This window comes from Camelus bactrianus, chromosome 31, assembly GCF_048773025.1.
Source record: "Camelus bactrianus isolate YW-2024 breed Bactrian camel chromosome 31, ASM4877302v1, whole genome shotgun sequence".
NCBI lineage: Eukaryota > Metazoa > Chordata > Mammalia > Artiodactyla > Camelidae > Camelus > Camelus bactrianus.
Genome location: NC_133569.1, coordinates 17,552,101 through 17,575,268, shown reverse-complemented (window position 1 = coordinate 17,575,268; position 23,168 = coordinate 17,552,101). Strand labels below are relative to the sequence as shown.

The 23,168-nt window shown below is 52.6% G+C and overlaps 1 protein-coding gene across 10 annotated transcripts in view; it reads left to right on the top strand.

Moving 5' to 3' along the window:
• Positions 1-23,168, top strand: part of PTK2B (protein tyrosine kinase 2 beta) — a 127,832-nt gene that overhangs the window by 103,467 nt on the left and 1,197 nt on the right. For 3 of the 10 annotated variants that reach the window (XM_045511668.2, XM_074355615.1, XM_074355616.1), the window contains 19 exons: positions 409-448; positions 884-930; positions 1,825-1,875; positions 2,330-2,427; positions 3,165-3,249; positions 3,462-3,562; positions 3,826-3,941; positions 5,625-5,725; positions 5,907-5,996; positions 6,815-7,019; positions 10,353-10,461; positions 11,718-11,783; positions 13,029-13,154; positions 17,563-17,709; positions 18,599-18,634; positions 19,020-19,050; positions 20,444-20,490; positions 21,167-21,304; positions 21,551-21,631. In XM_045511668.2, the coding sequence (XP_045367624.1) occupies positions 409-448; positions 884-930; positions 1,825-1,875; positions 2,330-2,427; positions 3,165-3,249; positions 3,462-3,562; positions 3,826-3,941; positions 5,625-5,725; positions 5,907-5,996; positions 6,815-7,019; positions 10,353-10,461; positions 11,718-11,783; positions 13,029-13,154; positions 17,563-17,709; positions 18,599-18,634; positions 19,020-19,050; positions 20,444-20,490; positions 21,167-21,304; positions 21,551-21,631 (1,715 nt within the window). The other 7 variants (XR_012503445.1, XR_012503446.1, XM_074355617.1 and 4 more) reach the window with 7 other exon arrangements.

The window sequence follows — 23,168 nt, the reverse complement described above, 5'->3', positions numbered from 1 at the left end:
GGCCTTGCTGGCCCAGGAGGGCATGGGCGCCGGCTTCTGGACGAGGAGCATTTGTAGCCCCGCACAGATCAAAGCTATTGCTCGAACGTGGCTGGTCCCTCCTGTGTGTGTGTGTGTGTGTGTGTGTGTGTGTGTGTGTGTGTGTGTGTGTGTGTGTGTTTGGAGATGGAATCAGAAAGCAGGGGGAGGAGGCTGGAACATGTGGATAGTGGCAGGAGCAAGCTGAGAGTTTCTAGAGGATTCCAATTCAAGCCAAAGGCCCACCCGCCTTCCACACCGACTTTCAGAGGATGCAGAAGGGTGGGAGGGGTCTTCTTTGGGTTGGCTCCTAGGAGTGGTAAGGTCACTCGTCCATCCAGGACCCTGTGTCCCTGGCTCCAGCTGCCCCTCTTCCTCCCCTCTCCCCAGATGGTGAGAAGCGGAACAGCCTGCCCCAGATCCCTGTGCTGTGAGTACAAACAGAAGGTGGGAGGCAGGAAACTAGGGACCCTGTGCTCAGCCTGTGTCTTCCCAGAGGAAGAAGGCAGGATAAACAGGGAGCCTTCTCTACCATGGTGTCCAGTTTCTGGGCCCCAGGGGAAAATGCTGGAACCCCAGCCTTTCACAAGTGGCGATTTTTGCCAGTAAATTTCTCCCAGCAAATTCGTTCAGGCACATTCCTGTGTCCCGATGCCACCTGGAGCATCGCTGCTGCCCCCTCCCTGCTGCCCCCTGGTGGCCTGGGTCATGCTCCCCGATTATTGCCATCAAGACAGGCAGGCCAGAGACAGAGAACTGCTGGCCCTGCAGGGAGGGCAGGGGGGAGACAGGGGCCGAGGCTGCCCTGGGGAGCACTGCCAGGCTCTGGGCTCACTTAGCGCTGCCCTCTCATCTCCTCCTACAGAAACCTGGAGGCCCAGCGGTCCCACCTCTCAGAAAGCTGCAGCATCGGTAAGCCTGCCCGTCTGCTGCCCTCTGCCTGGGCCCGGGGCCTCTCTTCTACCTGCTCTTGTGACGCCATCAAGGATTCTCTCAGAGTTACAGAAAAATGAACTTCCCCTGTGACTACTCCGTGATGGCTTCAGTACCCTTCATTGTGATAAGTGACATGTGTTGGGTAGTTAGTACAGGATACCGTGTTTGTCTTGATCATGCTCTGTAACAAAATGCCACAGGCTCAGGCTCGGGGGCTTAGACAGCAGACTGATTGCTCACAGCCCTAGAGGCTAGAAATCTACGACCAGGGGGCCAGCATGGTCTGGTCCTGGGGAGGGCTCCCTTCCTGGCTTGCAGGTGGCCGCCTTCTCTGTGCCCTCACATGGTGGAGAAACAGAGAGTTCTTTCTCTCTTTGTCTTCTTACAAGGGCACTGATCCCACCATGGGGCCCCACCCTCGTGACCTCATCTAAACTTAATCACCTCCCAAAGGCCTGGCCTCTTAATACCCTCACACTGGGGGGCACGACAGCAACATATGAATTTGGGGAAGAGGGGGCAAAAACACTCAGTCCATGAAAGTATTAAATACATAATAAGTATTATTTTATTTAATCTTTACATGCCCCCCAAACATTCATCTCACAGAAAGGAAAACTAAAACTAAGGGAGACCAGCTTGCCCTAAATGACAACCAGGTAGCAGCAGGTGGACTCAAGTAGAGGTCCCTGGGCTCTGTGGTCACTCTGAAACCTGGGACGGGAGCCAGGTGCTCACCTGGTCCCTCCCCACGCCCCTCCTGGTGATGTCAGCTTGGTTCCACTGGCCAGCACAGGGAACCCCACACCTGGTTCCGGGCGGTGCCCCTGAGGCATCTTGCCCATGGAGGGTCCCCTTCTGTCATTCCAGAATCAGACATCTATGCAGAGATTCCTGATGAGACCCTGCGAAGACCGGGAGGTAGATCTCTGGCCCCTCAACGTCAGCCACAGCCTGGGCCCTGGGAAGAGACATCTGGGGACACATGTGACACCACAGGGGGACTTTCTTTCCTTCCTTTGTCCTCCCCCACGTGTGTCTCAGACAGGGACAAAACTGAGTGAGGCAGCTTTGATTTTGAAAGTGGAGATCGTGGTTTTTACCCCCACACCATTGACCCTTTGTGTGTATGTAGTGTTGGGGGGTCCTAAGAGCATGGACATGGGGCCCAGCCTTCAGAGGGAACAGAGTCTGAGACAATGGAAACTTCTAGACCCCCTTTCCCAGACCAGCCCCTGGATCCTGGCTGAGGTGTCACTGGAGGGGTCCAGTAATGCCTGAGCAGGAGGGGAGCAGAGCCTGGAGATGCTCCGATTCCCAGGGGTGCCAGCCGATTTGTGCACTTGGGGACTGTCTGCTTTCTCCCCATGTGCAGGCCTGAAGTACGGCATCACCCGGGAGGATGTGGTACTGAGTCGTATCCTCGGAGAAGGCTTTTTTGGGGAGGTCTATGAAGGTGTCTACACAAATCACGTGAGTTCCAGCCCCTCCCCCCAACACCCCTCTTCTGTGGAACTAGAGAGGAGCTCGAATACTCCAGGGTTGGAGGCAGCCACCGTGGTGTGTGGATGTCGGCCCACTGGCCCTCTGCTGTATTTATGAAATACCCAGGGAGTGATGGAAACAAGAGTCCTTCCCAAGGGGGCAGCCCTAGCAGAGGCCCAGATGGAGGCAGCGCCTGGAGAGGGGAGACTGGCTCTCGGTGGGAGGCGTGATGAGATGCAGCGTGAGAAGAGCAAGGGTGGGGTCTGAGGCCACCAATGGAGCAGGACGAGATTTGCCCTTTGGGGAAAGGGCGGAGCTGAAGGAAAGGGGCAGCAAAAATGGAAAAAACCAAGGATGAAGAGAGAGAGCCTGGGACGCCCCTCTGACAACAGCCTTGCACGTGCTCCACACATGCCACACTAACGCTGGGCAGATCGCGAGGCCCCTTGGCCTCAGTGTCCCCATCTGACGGCCAGGGGTTCGAGGGATCTGATCTCGAAAGTTCTTCCAGTCCTGACGTACCTGATCAAGAAGAGGGTGGGGAGGGAAGGAGGAGAAGAGACCGGGAGGAGAGTGGGCTCGGCAGAGACCCAAACGCCCAGGCATCACCTGTCCCCCCTCAGCTGGCGGCCAGGCTCGTGGGAAGACCGCGGGGACACTGGCGAGGGGACATTTTGTCTGGGGCACCAGGCAGGACTGAGGCCCTGGACACACTGTTGTTGCAGAAAGGGGAGAAAGTCAACGTGGCTGTGAAGACCTGCAAGAAAGACTGCACCCTGGACAACAAGGAGAAGTTCATGAGCGAGGCAGGTGGGCATCCCCGAGGACCCCGCCCCCCCCCACGCCTGGAGCTGGAGACGGTCCAGAGCCCAGCCCGGAGGGGTCGTGGCAGGGGCGGTGCCAGTGCCCCCAGCAGCGGGGGTGGGTGGTCGCACTCCGGCTTCACCCGGCTGGGTCAGCAAAGCACGAGTCTCGCCTTGGACCTTAGAGGCGCTCGGGCCCGCCCTCTCGCCCGCCCTCAGTGATCATGAGGAACCTGGACCACCCGCATATCGTGAAGCTGATCGGCATCATCGAGGAGGAGCCCACCTGGATCATCATGGAGCTGTACCCCTACGGGGAGGTGAGCTGGGGGGCAGGGGGGACCTGTGCGAGGACAGGCGGGCCACCAGGGAGCAGGGCCTCGTGGGCGGTGGCGGGGATGCCAGCTGAAACACTCCCAAGGCCATTTGTAGAGGAAGTTGCCGGACCTTGCCAGCCTGGGTGTGCCCTCCCTGCACCACCACCCCCAGGGAAGGCCTTGCAGCCTGGCACCCCCCACCCCCACCCTCCAGGCTCCACCCCGAGGCTGGGCGGGGTCCTCACGGCATCCTCCCCTTCCCGCAGCTGGGCCACTACCTGGAGCGGAACAAGAATGCCCTGAAGGTGCTCACCCTGGTCCAGTACTCGCTGCAGATCTGCAAGGCCATGGCCTACCTGGAGAGCATCAACTGTGTCCACAGGTGGGGCTGGGGAGGCACCTGGCCAGGGTGGGGTAGAGCAGGGCTCTGGAGTTGCACAGACCGGTGTTGAAGGCCTGGCTCTAGTCTCGCCTATGTGATAACTTGAGCGCCTTCTCTGAACCCTTCCCTCCTCTGAAAAGTGGAATAGCGATCTGTCCCGCCCAGGATTGCTATTAGAGTAAACCTGAAGTCCGAGGTGTCTGGCTGTAACTCAGTGCATCCTAGTCCACGTCCCAGAAATCCCTTCCCTGCTTGCTCTCGCCTTGTTCTCCTCCAGCAAGCCCACTGGGAGGCACTCAGCCAGGCAGGAGAGACTGGGCTAGGACAGTGCTGGGACCATCCTGGGGTCCAGCCCTTCCAGCCCGAGTGACTGGCACTGCCCCAGTTCCCAGCACCTTCAGGCTGCCAAGTCCAATCCTGCCTCTGTAGATCTGGTCCCTTCTCCACCTGGCTTTCTTCCCATTCCCTGAACGGAGGTTCCCGCCACAGGGGACATGGTCCTCTGGAGGAGACAGTGGGGATGCTCTCAGAGCACAGGGGTGAGGAGGTGAATTCTTCAGTCCAACACCATCAGCATCAGATACGTGGCCTTGTGGGTGACACCATGCAAAGCAATGGTGAGGGATATGAAATTCATTCACTCACTCATTCAACAAGTGTTACGGAACCCTCACCGTGTGCCTCCAGGCGTTGTCTTAGGCTCTGGGATAAAGTCATAATCAAAACAGACAAAAATCCCTTTCCTCATGGAATTCATCTTCTAACACAAGGGTAAATAGTCATGGGGCAAAGGTGGTGAGGTAATAGATTTGCTTCCTTTGTTTGCGTGAAGTTGTGCTTTGAAGTCATCTTTTCAATAAGAAAGTTGAATGGTAGGGTGTGGAGCCTGCGTGGGAGAAACAAGAGATGAGCCAGTTTGGGGTTAGAAGCGATGCTGGCAACATGAGGTAAACTGAGTCAGCGAGTTCTCTCCAGTGGGGTGGGGGGGGGTGGCGGATGAGAGCTCAGCTCTAGGCTGACCCCTGTTCCCACCGGCCAGCTGCCGGGCATGTTTCTACAGCTCTCGGTGCCCGGTCTCCTCCTCCGTACTGGGGCTTCCGAGGGTCTCTGGGTCACACCTCGGGTGTGTGAAGCCTTTGGACGGTCCTGGCTGTCCCAGGGCTCCGTCGAAGCTGGCGGTGAACAGCTACTGCTTGGCCATCGCAAAGCGTACCCAGTCCTAGGGAACCGCGGGACAAGGGGTTGTTCCTTGTGACCAGGAAAGTGGCTGAGGGTCTCCCCTGAAAAGTCAGCAGGGTGACGGCATCCCCAGCAGTGGGGACAATGCAGGCAACAGGGCCAGTGCCTGGAGGACGTCCTGGGAACCGGGAACATGCTTTACGGCAGGGACGTGTAAGGAGTGGGAGGGAGGTAGCAGATAAGGCTCAGCAGGGAGATGGAAGGAGACAAGCCGTGTATGTGGTGGAGTTGCCCGGCTGCCGCCGAGGCTCCCGCCTGAGCTGGGCCCCAGCAGGACGACTCAGTGGGTCAGGGAGGGGCTGACCGACAGAAGCTGTCCATTCTGCTCCTGAGGCCGGGTCCCGGAAGCGCTCTTCTCCTTTGTCTCTCTGTCCATCTGTCTGTCTGTCTGTCCCTCTGAAGCATTTTGAACCTTCTCATCTTGTCTTTGCCTCCTTCTTCCAGGGACATCGCTGTCCGGAACATCCTGGTGGCCTCTCCCGAGTGTGTGAAGCTGGGAGACTTTGGCCTTTCCCGGTACATTGAGGACGAGGAGTATTACAAAGGTGAGGTGGCAGTGGTGTCATGGCATTGTCCCTGGGGGTGGTCGCTGAAACCAAAATCCCCTCAAGAGCCTGCTACTGAGTAAGCCCAGGCCAACAGTCTCTGGAGAGAAGGCTGTATTTCTGGATAAATCTGGCTCTTTCTTCTTTAAATAACTCCTGTAACCCCATTGTCCACCCCAAGCCTCTGTGACGCGTCTCCCCATCAAATGGATGTCCCCCGAGTCCATTAACTTCCGCCGCTTCACGACGGCCAGCGACGTCTGGATGTTTGGTGAGTGGACTTTCCGACAGGCATGGAAAAGGGTTCTAATCCTCACCTCTGTGGCCAGACTGAGGGGGCACAGGGGGAAAGGGTCTGGACCCCCACCCCTGGCTTGCAAAGATTCTATTTTTCTGCAGCCACTGAGAAGTCCCAGAAGTGAGTGGTGGGTTGGGGGTGACACGGCCTGAATGCCAGCCTGGGCAGGATGAGTTAATCTTCCCAGAAAAGGCTCTTGAGATGAGTGTGTCCACCAGCCCAGGGGACTAAGGTGGGAACAGAGGTGAGAGCAAACCCAGGTGATGGACAGACAGCCACTTACAGAGCACATAGCCATGTAGATTCTCCCATTCGGGTCTCCATGGCTGGGCCAGTAAAGGCTCATTATTATTATTCCCATTTTCCAGATAAGGAAACTGAGGCTCAGGCGAGTCAGGGGCTTGCCTGTGATCACATGGCAGCATTGGCTCTAGGCTTTGAAGCCCAGCTTTCTGATGGAGGTTTCACTCCCTCCTAATGGAAGGCACTAGTGGTCCCAGTGATGTGCCTTTGACTGTCTCCTCCTCATTCCACAGAATCCCAACAGCTCCCTGTGGAAGGGGCTTTGGGAGGGGGGCTTAGTTTGCGGACAGATGCAGGTGATTGGTCCCTTGGTGGACCACCATGGTGGGCAAGCCTACAGGGATGCTCTAGGGGGAGCGGGGGAACGCAGGGCGGTCCCGGTAGGGGTGGAGTGCTGACTGCACAGTTGTTCCTGGGCAAGGTGAGCCGGCCTCTCCAGGCGCAAGGCCGCCCAGCCCGGGCCCTGAGCCCTCCCCCTCCGCCCTCAGCCGTGTGCATGTGGGAGATCCTGAGCTTTGGGAAGCAGCCCTTCTTCTGGCTGGAGAACAAGGATGTCATTGGGGTGCTCGAGAAGGGGGACCGGCTGCCCAAGCCCGACCTCTGCCCACCTGTTCTCTACACCCTCATGACCCGCTGCTGGGACTACGACCCCAGTGAGCGACCCCGCTTCACCGAGCTCGTGTGCAGCCTCAGGTGAGCATGGAGGTGGGTGGGGGCTGCGGGCACAGGGCCCCCGAGAGCGAGTTTCCCCTTCAGCAGCACTTAGAGGTTTGCAGCATACTTCCCTAAACAAAATGCAGTCGATGTCCTTGTCCCCACCCGTGGATGAGAGAATTCAGGCTCAGAGCTGGTGAGTGGCCCAAGGCAGGGGCAGGTGAGGCTGGGACTCGCACAGGAACCCCCTCTGACCGACACAGAGCCGTGTGTCCAGGCAGAGGCAGCCCATCCTCCCAGCAGAAGGTGCCGCACGTGAATTACAGAGGCTCAGCGCTGTGTCAGAGACAGGAAGTCAAACCCAAGTTCACTGTCAGACATGAACACGAGACACAGCAAGCCAGGGTCAGCTTCCCCATCGCTGCCTCTCCTAACCCTGAGCACAGGGCATGCTCCTAGGATGTGCCCAGAAAATGTATTTTGGTTTTGAACCCAAAGACTGAATCAAACTTTCACTGAAGTGCCCGGGCCCTTTGCTGTGGTTAGCGGTGCACCTTACAGGCACCTGGCCTGAGCTTGGGACCTACTTTCCCGGCAGCACCCCTGTGCCTCTCTTCTGCCTTTGATTGTTCCCCCAGACATCAGGGAAAGGGGTGATTTTTGACTGTGAAAACAGTGACCCAGGGGTCACCTTGTTACTGAGGCCAAGCTCATACTGCTGGCCCCACGACAGGCCAATAAATCAAAAGACGAGTTGCTGGGGCAAGGAACAGCAACTTTATTCAGAAAGCCAGCAGACCCAGAAGATGGGGGACTGTGTCCCAAAGAACTGTCTTCCCCCAGTTGGAATGCAGGCTTGTTTCATACTAAAAGGGAGGGAGTAGAGTCAAACATTTACTGGTTCTCCTCCGACTCCAGAGGGGCTGTGTTAATTTCTTCCTCCCTGCAGTCATTCACATGTGGGCGTGGTCAGGATGTTTCCCGTGAGCTAAACAGAGGTATTTTAGCCTAACGCTGATTACCTGGGAGGCAGGGTTCCCAGAGATGGGCTGTTATGTACAATTTAAGCTTACAGGCAGCATCCCTTTAGTGATTAACAAACAATAGGATACAAGGGTTAAAATAAAAGAAACAGATCTAATATAGAGTCAGATTTGTTCTTCCCTATTACAACCTTTGCCTTCTGAATGGAGCCTTGGGGCCTGAGTGTGTGATCCTTCTCAGGTGTCCAAAAGCCATTATCCCCTGGGTGCCAGGAAGTCCTGGGTGAAGGGTGCCTTTCAGAGGGTCCCTCTGTTTCCTTGGTGGCCTGCTTGCCACCAGCTTCCACTTGGGTGGTCTGACATCTTTGGCATCCTTTGGGGCAGGAGTCAGCAAATGTTTTCTGTACAGAGCCAGGCAGTAAATATTTGGGACTTTGCAAGTTGCATGGTCTCTGTTGAAACTGCTCATCTCTGCTGTAGTTCAGAAGCAGCCGAAGACGGCTCGTAAATGAGTGGGTGTAGCTGGGTTTCAATGAAACGTTATTTGTGGACACTGAAATTTGAATTTCATATAATTTTCACTTGTCATTTTTAATTTTTTCAATCATTAAAACATGTGAAAAGCATATTTAGTTTGGGACCATACGGAAGTAGGTAGGGGGACTGGGTTTGGCCCGTGGGCTTAGTTTGCTGGCTCCTACTTTAGGGAATCTGGTACTGTAATTCACACTAAATACTGCAACTTTAGACACTGTACTCAGCATGTTGGCACTTTCTTTAGAGAAAGAAGATGCTCCTGGAAACTACCTTGTGGGGAGGCACCCCAGGGGGAGGCTGGGAACCCCAGACCTGGGCAGGGGGAGTGCCACTGCACTTGTTTGTGGACAGGGCTCCAGCTTAGATGGCCTCTCTGTTCCTGCCTGTCCCTTCATTGACACTGCTGATTAATTCTAGACTCATCTGTTGGTCCCTTATAAGGAATATTTGAGAAGCCGAAGGGTTCCAGGAGAAAAGTGTTTGAAAGGCGTAACTTGAGAGGGCAAAAGCCCTGGGGTGATGGGGTCTTAATTTGTTCTGGGGCTTGAGAAGCATGGGGAGCTGTGCCAGGGTGCCTGTCCCTGGGCTGAGTCACCTCTCCCCATGTGTCTCAGATGACCCCGATGACCTCAGGAGACCTCCCTCTGGCCACAGCCTCACAGCCCATTAGAGCTAAGAAAGGATTTGATGAGTATTTCCCAATCTTTTGGGGGTAAGAAGAACCTTTTGAATGTCAAATTTTGAGAATTCCTCCATGTAACAATATACTTTTAGAATCCATTGATTGACAAAATGTAGTAAGCCATATAATGAATTTTTTTATTATACACAGCAGAATGTGTGTATACATCTGAAAACACAATTCCAAATATTATATATTTAATAGTACTGTTGAAAATGATTAAAGAAGGTAATTTAGGTGATAACAAACTTTATTTAACTCCGTGGAGCAGCATCTCCCTTCCCAAGGGTTCAGAACTGCAAAGTGGTGCAGAAGGCAGGACGTATTTATAAGATAAAAAGTAAAGAACAAGGAAGAGAAAACCAGAGAATAAATAAGAAGCAGGAAGTAAGTAGACGGCCCCGAGTTGGCCTGGTGTTTGGATTGGCTGACTGATGGTACTTGGTTTTTGATTAAGCAGAGAATTTAGAAGGATACAGAAGTTGCTTATGTTTTGGTTTGCTGGTATGACTCCCCAGGCAGGAGCAGCTCCATCCTGGGCCTAGAAATTTACTTCAGTAGCACATAATATTTGTCTACAGACAGTGCTTGGTACCCATGTGAATGTGTGGATTCATGGACCCCCTGCAATCATTCCTGTCCTCCGAGGTCTGTGATTCCCAGGTTGGGAACCACTGGACTGGGGATAAAATAGGCGAGAAGCATGCACTTAGCTAACCTGGCAGGGAAGGCGCAGCCCCCTCCCACGAGCACCCAGCAGGAATGCAGAGGTGGGAGGTTTAATGAGAAATAGGAGGTGGAGAACACTGGCCTTGGCCATGAAGTTGTCCGGGACGTCAGAAATCTACATGGGAGATCAGCGCCAATCACAGGGACGGGGGTCAAGGGGCGTGGGGAGGTGGGCGGGAGACACCGCTTCCACTGTCTGATGCGGCTGGGACTGGTTCTCCACGCACTTTTTCCCGCCCTAGATCCGTTCCTGTGATCCTCTCAGCCTTGGGGCGGGGGCGGCCATGGGTCTGTATTCCAGCCTGTCTCAGCGGGCGCTCCCCACTGCCCTGTGCAGGGGACACAGAAATGGGATCTGGGCTTCGGTGGCATGAAGGCAGGAGCCCCTGGCAGCGTTCTGACTTTGTTTCTCTCTCCTTATCTGACCTGACTCCTGGGCAGTGACATTTATCAGATGGAAAAGGACATCGCTATAGAGCAAGAGAGGAACGCTCGCTACCGACCTCCCAAAATCTTGGAGCCCGCAGCCTTCCAGGAACCCCCACCCAAGGTGAGCCCAGCCCTGGCCTCTTCGGTCCCGTGAATCACAGCAGAGCTGGGTCCCTGTCTGGCCCATTCCAGGCCTGACTAGGTAACTCCTCTCACAAGACAGGTAGGACGCGCCCTGCGGTCCTCTCAGCCCCTCAACCCAACCATCCATCAGCACTGAACCCAGCCCCCAGCACATCAGCAGATGGAATCTGAGACAGCAAGACAGCCGACACCCTGTGGGTCTGCTGGAGCAGGGAATCACTTGGGCATATTTCCTGCCGGAGGCTGAAGCACTTTTCTTTTTGGTGTTTTTAGAGCCATATTAGACCCCCCTGGGGGCACACAGTAGGGGGCATTCTTAGGTCCCTTAGGTCCAGCCTCTGTATCGATGCCCTTCATGACATCACTGCCCCTCTGCCCCGCTATTAGGTGGGTGGGTTACGAGGGACCACGCCTGTACAGTCAGCTTGGGCTGCCGTGTAAGGCACCGCAGACCAGGTGGCTTCAACAACAGTGTGGAGACAGAGCAGTTCAAGGTCAAGGTGCTGGCAAACTCAGTGTCTGGTGAGGACTCTCTTCCTGGCCTGAAGATGGCCACCTTCTCACATGTCCTTACACCTTGGGGAGGGTGAGAGCTCTGGTGTCTATTATTATTATTATTATCATTTTAAGGACTCTAATCCTATCACAGGGGCCCCACCCTTGTTACCTCATCTAACCCTTACTATTTCCCCAAGGCCCCACCTCCAAATACCGTCATACTTGGGGTTAAGATTTCAACATATGAATTTGAGGAAGGGCACAGGCGTCCAGTCCATAGCAGCCCCGTCAGTCTGGGGCTTTTTTCACTGTCGTCCTTGCCTGCAGTGCCTTTCACCTTCCCTCAGTCAGGGCCCAGCTCAGTTTTCATCTCCTCCATGAAGCTGCCATGAGTCCCTAAGCCTTCCATGACCTCCGTCTGGATGTCCGTGGCTCTTGACTGCTGACTTGGCAGGTGCTCCCATATCCAGCGAGGCTGCACATGCAGAGATCAGTAACACCCCCCCCCAATTAGCCATGGCCCCCAGAAGGGCAGAGAGGCTAGGTACCTTCCTCTCACTTGGCAGTAATGGGTGCTCAGTAAGTGGATGCAGATGGAGTTAATGATAACTTTGTCCCTCATCTTCTTCATCCTGAATAAGCCTGACGCGTCTCCTACCCGATATTCTCCTTGGTGAGCTATGCTCACTCAAGGAGAGAGACAGGGACTGACTCATCTCTGTGTTCTGTCTCCAGCCCAGCCGACCAAAGTACAGACCCCCTCCACAAACCAACCTTCTGGCACCCAAGCTGCAGTTCCAGGTAAACATGTAACCAGAGGGCTGGGAAGGTTCAGGGCCAGTTCTCATCTCGTTCCAACTTGAAATTCCATTCTCGTGTCTTTGAGGAGCAGCAGTCACCTGCTTGGGTGATGGAGGTGGATGCATTGGCTCTTCTTTGGTACCCAGGAAAGAATTCAAACTCAGAATGCCCAGAAATCAAAAGAATCAAATTGCAATGCTACCAGGTTGTCCTCAGCTAAGACGTGCCTTACACACCTGTCCGCAGTGTTTGCTGCTCCATGTGCCTGTCTACAGTGACCTCTCATCCCCAGAGCCTCCTTGGCCCCCTCCCCTGAGCAGAGCCTTCTGAAAAGGGATCCCAGGCAGTTGGGGACAGTTGATGTTCCCTAGAGATTGGAGTTGCTCCCTGGGGTTCCCTACAGAATCCCTGGCTGGTACCTGGGTGGCCAGTGGAGAGAGAGCCGGGCTCTACCTGAGCTTCCCCCACCTCCATCATTACCAACCATGGGACCTTCCCCGGCTATAGGTCCCTGTCTTAGAGGATCTCTGTGCTGTGTCTCTCTGTTGCATCTCAGTCATAAGGAGCTCGGACCCCCTCTTTTCTTCCCTTACCTCCCTCAGCTCAGAGTCCCTGCTCAATCTTAGAAACAATATCTGTTTATTTGGTGCTCCTTTATTTCTGTCCCATGGCCATTATATTTATCAAGAAAATGCTCCAGGGCCAGAACAAGCCTAACCAGGAACAGATAAACCCTCTTCATGTGAAAAAAAAAGAAACCTTGATGCAGAAGATAGAAGCAATGTCCCGAAAAAGAAACATACTCTTTTGTGATGTTTAAAATACTGGGGGTTTTTTTAAACCCACATAACCTATGGGTTGATCACATCTGTCAGTTTGTAACATGATTTTGAAATACAACTCTCTTCTGAAGAGTCCTGAGGGAGGAGACATGTCCTTAGTAGGTCAGTAATGTGCATAGACCCATCGTCTGCACAGCATCATGGAAGGGCTGTTAGATGAAAAAGGCCACAGTGTCTGTGCTGACGTCTAGCCAAGAGCCGTGTATGTCGATCGCTCCGCCATGTCTCCCAAACGGGGCCAGTGAAATGCCCACACTTTGTCTTTTGTCAGCTCCTGGAGAGCAAGTCCTGTTTCTCCCATGGTGCTCGTGTATTGTTTCTTTGTGCTCATGTTTGTAGCAGCTAATCGTTCACCTTCTTGCCTTGTCCCTGTGCCTGGTGCTTCTTTGCTTCTCCTGAATAGGTCCCTGAGGGTCTGTGTGCCAGCTCACCTACGCTCACCAGCCCTATGGAGTATCCATCTCCCGTAAACTCGCTGCACACCCCACCTCTCCACCGGCACAATGTCTTCAAGCGCCACAGCATGCGGGTAAGAGGGCTTTGCATGCTGGGTCCCAGCCAGGACCAAGGAGGCTTCTGGAGGGAGGTGCTGGGGACACCAGGAGCCCCACATCCTCAGGCCCAGGAGGTGCCCTCCATACCTCTAGTCACCAGTCAGGCCACCTCGGGGCTCTGTGACTCCCTCTCCTTTGCAAACACATCAGAGGCTGGGGGGCAGGGCCAGGCTCTGCTCTTGAGGACATCAGCTGGACCCAGACTCGCTCCATCCCTACGCTAATGCTGCAGCAAATGATGTAAAACGCTCCCCCCTTTTCCTCAGCCCTGGTGGAAGCGTGGCATCTCATGAGCAGAGGGCAGCCAAGCCCGATGAGGCCAGAAAATGAAAGGTCCTGGAGTTCTGCCCCGCTCTGCCCTCCCTGCCTGGTTGTCGCGGTTGCTCAGTCTCTCCTCAGTTCAAGGAAGGGCTTCCTCGTGGCCGCCGCTCCTGCTGCTTTGTGAAAGTTGCCGCTGCACTGGGAGGAGCTGGGAGGCTAGTGTGGGGCGAAGCCACACCCTCCCCAGGCCCCTCTTTGTTGCCAACTGTCCACAATGAGGCACTGAATATTTCTTGAACTAGCTTCTAATTGTCAAATTATGTTAAAAAAAAAAAAAAAAAGCACCTGTGCTTGTCACTTGTCACTTGCCACCACCCACCATCTCCTCCAATTCGGAGAGCCCCTGCAGTCATTGCCATGAACACTTGGTATATTTTACTGAGTCTTGATAAGTGACAGAACAGACTAAAACCCTTATTATTGTGGCTCTAACTCTGTATCCACTCATGATATTCTGGGCTCAGGATACAGGTCTCAAAAAATTGGGGGAAAACTACATTTCGATTATAGATTTACAAAATGTAGGAAAGTATGTTGATATAGTCTATGCTGTTATTCTTAATTTAGTAAAATTTTGAAATGACTAAGATAACTTAGAATTCTTGGCAGTGAGATCTCTCGTGGAATACGTTTTCCCCTGACCTAGCTCATTTTTCCCCTTTTACATTAATGTAACCAATGTATATCTTAGTATATACTTAATAATAATGAAACTACATTTTTTAAGCATGCACTATCATTTAGGCGGGGTTCAGTTCCTCCACTTCCCTGCCCTTGACTCTTTGTTCATGATTAATTGAGTTTTAGTGAGTTTGCCTTTAAAATGCGTCCTTTCAGAAAGAAGGTATTTCACATGTTTGAGGGGCGGTACTGCCTTTGTCTAATCCTTGCTTCACCGTAAGGACTTTGTTCAGTTCCACAAAGACAGACTGTGCAGCAGGAATAAAAAGACCTTTTGTGTCAGAGGTTTAGAAGTATTTGCCGAAGGGAAAGTCTGCCTAAAAGAACATAATGAGCATTTCTTAAAATAAGCAAAAAAAAAAAAAAAAAAAAGTTAAAAAAAAAACTCCATTTTACGGTATACATTAGAAACATTGAGAAAGCCTCTTCCAGGTAGAATGCTGAAAAGGTATAATAGGCACCCTGTAAAGCATTTAAGAAAAATCAGAGATGGTTCTCCCACAAAAAGAATTTTTCAAGCTGACTAACTCTATTGCCTGACTCATATGAGAATCTGTGGGATTCCACACCAGAGTCAGCATGGCAGAAATCTCCCTCCTGAAGACCTCACAAATGAGATTTAAAAGAATAGTAAAATGCAATGAACAGTATCCCCTTTAAGGGACAATTTGGGGTGCTGTCCTCGGTGCTGAAGGGAGAACTGCTTTTAGTGAGCTTACCATTGGCCAGAGGAACAGGGCAGGTGTGCGCTTACCTGTAATGCAAGCCTGAAAGCTCTGAGAGGCACACAGAGGTACAGAAAAAGTGCAGTGGGAGTTCAGAGGGAAAAATCAGCTCCTTCCAGCTTTTCCTTTTTTGCAGCTGGTCCTCAAAGGATGGGGAAGATTAGGACAGGAAGAAACTGGGATGCAGGGGATAAAAGAGGCAGAGGCATCAGTAGGGGCCAAGATTGAGTGATGGGAAACCACAAGACAAGTGCGGGAGCTGTTTGTCTAGAATGAGGAAGGGTGCATGTGGAGGCAGAAATAAGACTGGAAGGATGGGGTATAGCCAGTTTATGGAAGCTGTCACAGCTAACAATAACTTTTTTTTAACATATATATATATTTATTTTGATGGAGGTACTGGGGATTGAACCCAGGACCTCATGCATGCTAAGCAAACACTCTACCACAGAGCTATACCCCCTGCCCCCAAGAATTGTTTTAAAACACCACAAGGACCTGATTCCTCTTAAAAGTGACCAGCCGTGTAAGTATTCATTTCCTGATAAGAATACTGGAGCTACATTTCAGACAAGTAGCCCTAACGAGATCCAGTTTTTAACATCTCATTTGTTCCTTGAGTTTTATTGTAAAATTGGAAGATATAGAAACACATCTTCCAATACATGTTAAAATACTTGGTAAGATGGCGATCAGCCCTGGGGCATACTAGACATTTGAGTGGTGAGATTCTTCTTCCAGCACTTACAGAACTACCTAGTGTTTTCCTGAGCCCCACAACTCCTGCCAGTATCTGCTCTAAGCCTTCCTTAGTCCAGGCATTTTTCTTCTCCCTGGTGATTCCTAGCTCTATATTCAGAATGTTTGACACTTAGTTCCTATTTGTCACTATTTGTCAATAGCCTGTACCATTATGTTGGCAGGTGTTGGCATTTAACTGGAGATATTTACAGCTTTAAAATTCCTCATTTGGGGGGCATCAACCTCTGTGAAGTAAATCTTATTTTTTTAAAACGATTCTATGATTATAAAATACTCTAACATTCTGAAATCTGTTTTCTTAAAATAAAATCTAACTAGTGGTTCTCAACTCCGAGGGAACATTTGGTGACGTCTGGAGACATTTTTGTTACAGCTGAGGTGGTGCTATAGGCATCGAGTGGGTGGAGTTGCTGTAAGCATCCTACAACGTACGGGAAATCTTTCCCCAATAATGAATTATCTGGCCCAAAATGTTAGTTCTGCAGTTGAGAAACCCCAGCCTACTGTTGTTTACTTAGCCCCCATGAAAACAGGGACATTGCGTACATAACCATCACTGCCCTCTCAGCGTCCACCCCGATGCCTGCCACGTAGCTGCAGCTTAAAAAATAGTTGTTGAATAGAGTAACGAGCAAGGAATATTTCAGCAAGAAATCAAACTTATGAGGAGACATTTTGTTAGAAATTGAAAGCAGTAGTAGAAATGGAAAGAACCAAGGAATAACACACCAGTGTAACTACATTTAAACTGTGTTGTTATAGTCAAGTGTGTTTTAGGGATTTTAATGAGGATCATCTTTTTTAGAGGCTTGGCAGAGATTATGTCTTGCTAAAGTAGATTGAAAATAATTTTTAGCATTTTACTCACGTGACCTGTACGCACACTGGCGAGTTCTAAAGGAAGGATCTGGACGGATTGCTGACTTGGATGTCATAGTAAGGTCACCTGCCCCCAGCAAAGTCCACCCCAGGCTTTATGCAATGGAAAACATGCCAGTAATACACATACGTCCAGGAGACCTAGGTGATCGTGGGCCACAGGAAAAAAGCAAACCAGTTTAAAGAGACTGAGCAGATAATTACGTAAATGCATTCTGGGGATGACTGGGGGAAGAGAAGTACTAAGGAAGAAATGCAGCACCTTCTGTTTAAAAAATAGCAGGTGAAACTGGGAATAGGTCCAAAGCCCCACAAATGAGTTAAAACAGGGTTAGATTAATAAGGCTGGGAGACGAAGCATTTATTGTGTACCGATAGATCCCTATTTCTGTAAATTTCGTTCTTCTCTTTATCTCTTAGCTCATGCATTTCTTTTAACCTTTGGTGAAACCACCCAAGCTACTTTCTTAATCAAGAGTAACTTGTTTTACTAAGCAGGCACGATCAGACGGGTGTATACTGTTGCTCCCTATCTCAGGCTCTGCCCCACCAAGGACAGCTTTGGGGTCCTGCCCACATCTGCCCCTCAAAGCTTGCAGACCTGCCACCACCGTCTTAGGTCTAGCGCCCAAGGCTTCCCAGGGGGCTAGCTTTGCGTTTCTGAACTTACTAAGTGACAGCAACCATAACAAATGCCGACTGAGAAAATAATATTAGGACAGTAATCTGAAAATAAAACGGTAGTCACAGATCACGTGATTATTTGCATACAATGCATGTTAAACTACGTGCCCTTGGGTGTGGAGTTTCACTGACCCACAGGCATGTGCTTGCGGCTGACGAACCCAGTGATAACTGCCTCGATATCTGCAGATTTCAGAGCAACTTTACAAGGAAAAAGCAGCTGGTGAGGCCAAGACTTGTGGCTCCCGCAAAGCACTTCAGAGGGTGTTCCCTCCTGGGTGTGGGGGCTGGGCTCACTGTGTCCTCCCCTGTCTCCCCACTGTCCTCTCAGGAGGAGGACTTCATCCGACCCAGCAGCCGAGAGGAGGCCCAGCAGCTGTGGGAGGCCGAGAGGGTCAAGATGCGGCAGATCCTGGACAAGCAGCAGAAGCAGATGGTGGAAGATTACCAGTGGCTGAGGCAGGAGGAGAAATCCTTGGTGAGCGGCCACTGAGCCCTGGGTGGGAAGGGTCACCATTCCCTGCGGCGCTGCTGGGCACATTTTGATAACTGCGTGTGGACTGAAAAAAATGCACAACCTAGAAGTTGAGAATTATGTTTTATTTTGAGGACAAAACTGAGGACTTAACCCCAGAAGACAGCAGCCTCCCAGATCACTCTGAGGGACTGTTCCAAAGAAGTCAAGGGGGAGCCAGGATCTATAGGAGTTTTGCAACAGAAAGCAGGTAGTTGGAACATAGAAAGATCACTGTTAATTTAAAGAAAACTAGACATCTCAAGTTAATGAATTTAGCGCTTTTCTTTTTTTTTTCTTTTTTGAAGTACAATCAGTTACACTGTGTCAGTTTCTGGTGTACAGCACAATGCCCCTGTCATGCATATACATACATATTCGTTTTCATATTCTTTTTCATTAAAGGTTATTACAAGATATTGAACAGAGTTCCCTGTGCTACACAGAAGAAACTTTTTTCAAAATCTGTTTTTATCTATAGTGGCTAACATTTGTAAATCTCTGTGTATGGGAAGATGCTAGAGTCTGGGCTCACTGAGATCATTCCTTTGGTCTGCACCCCAGCTATCCAGGACCGGTCTCCTGCTCTTCTCCATCCTGAATCCTCTCAAGGTGCCCAGTTGGGGCTGGCTGCAGTGGTTGCTGGCTTGATGGCCGCAACATCCTTTGTTTACTGACACAGCAGGTGACATTTTTTGTCCACACTTGCTTGCATGGGAGAGATGGCCACACCATTTGTCACTTTGTGTCCCCTTTTGCTTCCCCAGCTGACTAGAGTGAATCCTCACCATGCATCCTTGGGGGTTTTAATTCTAGAATCTTAAGTCCTTTGCTTTGGTTTCTTCCTCTGCAGGACCCTATGGTTTACATGAATGATAAGTCTCCGCTGGTAAGTCACCAGGAGGCCTCTGCCTTAGAGTGAAGGCCTGGGGCTGGGGCACTGGTGGTCAGTGGAACCCCAGCTCCAGGCCCACCCATCTCTTCCTTTCTGCCTCTCACCTTGGGAGCACATCTTTTCCCCTTCACTCTGATTTCCGGGAGGCCCCTTTCTGGAGCTCACATTAGGTCTACATCCTGAGTGCCACCTCCCTCTGCTGCTGGGCCCTTAGCCTCTGAGAAAGGAGGGTTCCCGCCCCCAGGCCCCCCTGCAGCTATGATCTCTAAACCCCTAAATGGATACTTGAGGGGGTGAGGAACAGGGCAAGGGGGCAAGTGGGGGGGTCCCCAGCGTCCCAGAGTCGTATCAGCGACGTGTCCTCTTTCCTTCCTTCCAGACCCCGGAGAAGGAGGCGGGCTACAGTAAGTGTGAGCATCCTTCCTCTTGGCGGGAGTTTCCGCTTGACATCTTGCGTGCTGCCGCCATCCTTGCCCGCTGCAGAGAGCAGTGGAGTGTGCTTGCAATTTGTAGAAACATCTGCCCAGTTTGAGTCCAGAGTGTGCAGAGCAGCACCTTTGGGGAGTTGATATCTACCCCTCCACTTGGGCTGCGGCCCCTGCTCTCCCTGCCTGGCGCCAGATCCCACCTCTCTCAGACCCCTTTTCAGTGTACCTCCTTCTTGCATTTATTTGGAGGAGCTGGTGATTCTTCCTGCCTCTGTTGGTGGCTCTTTGCAGAGGCAAATAAAGTCACTCCGCTCACCTCTCCCAGTTACTGCTCCTCCTTCCAGTCCCCAGGGATGGAAGAGAGAAAGAGGGCGGGGCCCGTTGAGCCCACAGGGTCTTTCCTGTAGCCTCTGCTGAGGCAAGGGGGGGAGGAGCTAGCAGGGAGCCAGCTCCTCCTCATTGTCCTAGAGGTGTAGGGCTGACGAGAACGGTGATGGTGATGATGACGTTGGCAGTAACCAATGACAATGACAAGAGTCACAGAAAACTTGACATCAGCCAAGCACCAGCCCAAGTTGCTTAAAAATATCAACTCGTTTAATCCCACAGCAGTCCTATGAGAAGTACAATTTACTATGATGCCCATTTTACAAAGGACAAGGAACCAGCACAGAAAGGTTAAGTAACTTACCCAAAGTCACAAGGCTAGTCATTAGCAGAGCTCGGATTTGAGCTCAGGCAGCCTGGCTCCTCCAGGGTTCTTTCTGAGTGAACCCTCCTATTTGACAGATGAAAATTAAGGCCCAGAGAGTGCAGTGAGCTCCCCTGGTCACGCAGCTCCCTGGTGGCCGAAGGAGAGTAGAAGCAGGTCTCTCACTTCGACTTTGGGCTCACGCTTCCAGCAGCTCCACAGGGCTTGTGTGTGTCTTTGCTTATCAATAGCGTGGTTCTGCCGTTTCACTTCCTTGACCCCCAAACAGTCAAAGCGGACAATAGGGAAGCCTCAAATCTACCGCATCAGCTGCTGCTGCACCAGAGTGGGGCTCCAGGCCACCTGCTGCCTGCAGAGCAGGGTTCTCCCTCCTGACTGTCAAGGTCAGGGCCCCGTGTGCAGCAGCCCAGAGGCTGGAACATCTACCATCACTTTGTCTCTGCTGTGACTTTGGCTTTTTCTGTCTGTGAAATGGACAGTACTTGTCCCTGACTACAGAGGACCAGGGGGACCAGAGGTGATTTTCCTGCCATCTTCCGGGAATTCAGGTTTAATTTCCTCATGGTAGTAGTGGAGAGAGGCTTGGCTTGGTTACCAGCAGGTACGAGGGGAGGGGTCGGGGTGCTGAGAGTATCCCCCACTGACTGTCCCTCCCCGTTGCAGCGGAGTTCACGGGCCCCCCACAGAAGCCGCCGCGGCTGGGCGCCCAGGTACGTATTGGCCCTGCCGAAGCTGGTAATGGACTTGAATCAGGGCCCCACAAGACTGGAGGCCTGGACTGTGAAGACTTCAGAGGTCCTCAGAAATAATCCAATCCCGTGTCCTTGTCATATAGCTGAGGCCCAGAGAGGGGAAGTGCCTGATCTAAGGCCACACAGCTAATTCATAAAAAAGCAAGGAGAAGACCAGTCTCCTGTCTCCTGTTCCACCCCGGCCTGACCTAGAGGAAAGCTCACTGGTCCAGCCCTAGGTGCAGGAGGTGTGGACTCTCCAGCTGCCCCTGGGCTCTGTGCCCCCACATCGTTCTTATGGTAGCTGGCATGGCGATGGTTTTCCTCACTCTGGGATGTGGGTCTCAGCCTTGGCTGCCCCTTAGAATCAGCTGAGGAGCTTTGAAACCACCTGGCCCCCATGCCTAGGTGATGGTTCGGCCACCAGTATTTTTGTAAGACTCTCAGGCAGACTCTAATGTGAGAACCACTGGCCTTGAAATGGAAGGGAGGGACACACCTCTAGGACAAGGCACTATTTCGGAGAAGAGCTTTTGCAAATTGGGCTGGTGGCTGAGTTGGCACCGGGAATGCCTGCCCAGGAAAGAATGGTAGTGACCGCCTGACTGGCCACCCTGCCCTCCGGCATCTGCTGCTCTTCTCCCCTCCCCCACAGTCCATCCAGCCCACAGCCAATCTGGACCGAACTGACGACCTGGTGTACCTCAACGTCATGGAGCTGGTCCGGGCCGTGCTCGACCTCAAGAACGAGCTTTGCCAGCTGCCTCCTGAGGGCTACGTGGTGGTGGTGAAGGTGAGAGGTGGGATGGAGCCGCAGACGGGGAGGCGGAGGCTGCCCAGCCCAGCCCCAGAGGAGGAATGGGGAGGGGCCAGCAGGTGCCTTTCCAGGGAAGACCCTCTTACAGCAAGGTGACCACAGGGAATTTAGTCCCAGGTAGCCTCAGGAGGCAGGTACCCTCCCAGAAGGGCTCTTCCCGAGGGAGATGCGGCTTTCTCAGAAAGCAAAGGGTGGCAGTCACCCTGCCCCTTTCTCTCCCAGAACGTGGGCCTGACCCTGCGGAAGCTGATCGGGAGCGTGGATGACCTCCTGCCCTCCTTGCCTTCGTCTTCACGGACAGAGGTGAGTGTCCTCGTCCAGTCGGTGCCATCAGCTGTCACATCCCCCCTTCACCTGCCCCAGCTGTGTGTCACACAGGAGACTCAGGAGGGCCACCTGGCAGCCTCATCTCTGCAGCTGAGGCTTCAGCAGGTGGCCCTTGCCCGCATACCTGAATAGGTGCCACATGGGGACGGAGCTGGCACCCAGCGACCCCGCTGGCTTTCTAGGGCGAATTTCTTAGTTTAAGTCTCAGATTAGTTGCAGTGACTTCTCACTGCTTGAGGCCATGCGCAGGAGGACACACCCTTCCCTTTCCGCCTCTTGTGAGCCTTTATCCAGTGACCCACCAGACTAAGGTCAAGGGGAGCGTGTCACGGAAATAGCGGCTGCTTCTCCGATTGATCGTGTGGTCTGATTTTCTTTATTCAAATAGAAACAATCACTGAAAGCCAAAAGGGAGCCTTAGCGCTCTGGCTTGAGATGGTGCCCGTGGTCGGCAGAATAATGCCTCCTCCCCTCGCCCCCCGCCACCAAAGACGTCTGCGTCCTAATCCTCAGGGCCTGTGGCTCTGCCACCTGACGTGGCAAACAGGGGCTTTGCAAATGTGTTTAAGTTAAGGATCTTGAGATTATCCAGGTGGGTCCAATGTAGTCTTAAGAGTCCCTGGAGGAGAGGGGCAGAGGCAAGGTCTTTCAAGAGTCAGAGAAGGAGATGTGGTGATGGAAGCAGAGGTTGGAATGATGCCGTTGCTGGAAGGATGCACAAGCCGAGGAAGGCAGCAGCCTTTAGAAGCCGGAAAAGACAGGGGATGGGTTGTCCCCTAGATCCCATGGGAGGCACACAGCCCAGCCATCGCCTTGCCCCATGGGTCCCATTCCAGACTTCCAGCCTCCAGAACTGTTAAAGAATAAATCTGTGCTGCTTTAAGCCACTGCGTTTGTGGTGTTTTGTTCCTGCAGAATTCGAAGCTGAGGCCATGCCTCAGAACATCTGTAGGTTTTCCACCTGGAAACCAGCCTTCAGCCCCAGCAGGACCCCACAGCCCCTGCCAGGCTGTAGCTTGACCCACTAACTCTCAGTGGTCAGCAGTGTCACACAGGTGACCACCGCATCCCACCACTGTACCCACTATCTGTGGCCACTCCAGGCAGGACAGATCAGGAGGGTCTGGGCATTTCCCAGTCTCCCTCTGGGTGGCAGCAGCAGCCCGGAGGAGCCCAAGCCCCGGCTGTCCTGTCTGGCTTGAGAGCGCCCCACTTCGGCCTGATGACCCAGGCATTCATTTCACTTGATAAATATCTCTTGAGCGCCAAGTATATGCGCGAGGCACTGGGGATATGAAGGTACATGACACTGGACAGCTCAGACCACAGCCCCTGATCTCTTCATTTGATGGTAGACAGCTGACAAATACATGAATACACTTGACCCCTGACCATTCACTCCATCTTGGGCCAGGACCGGGGTATGTTGTGATGAAAGGAGGGTCCATGGAGCTGGACCAGGGTGCGCTGGACCAGTGTCTGTCCTAGCTCCAGCCCGCAGAGGGCTTTGGAC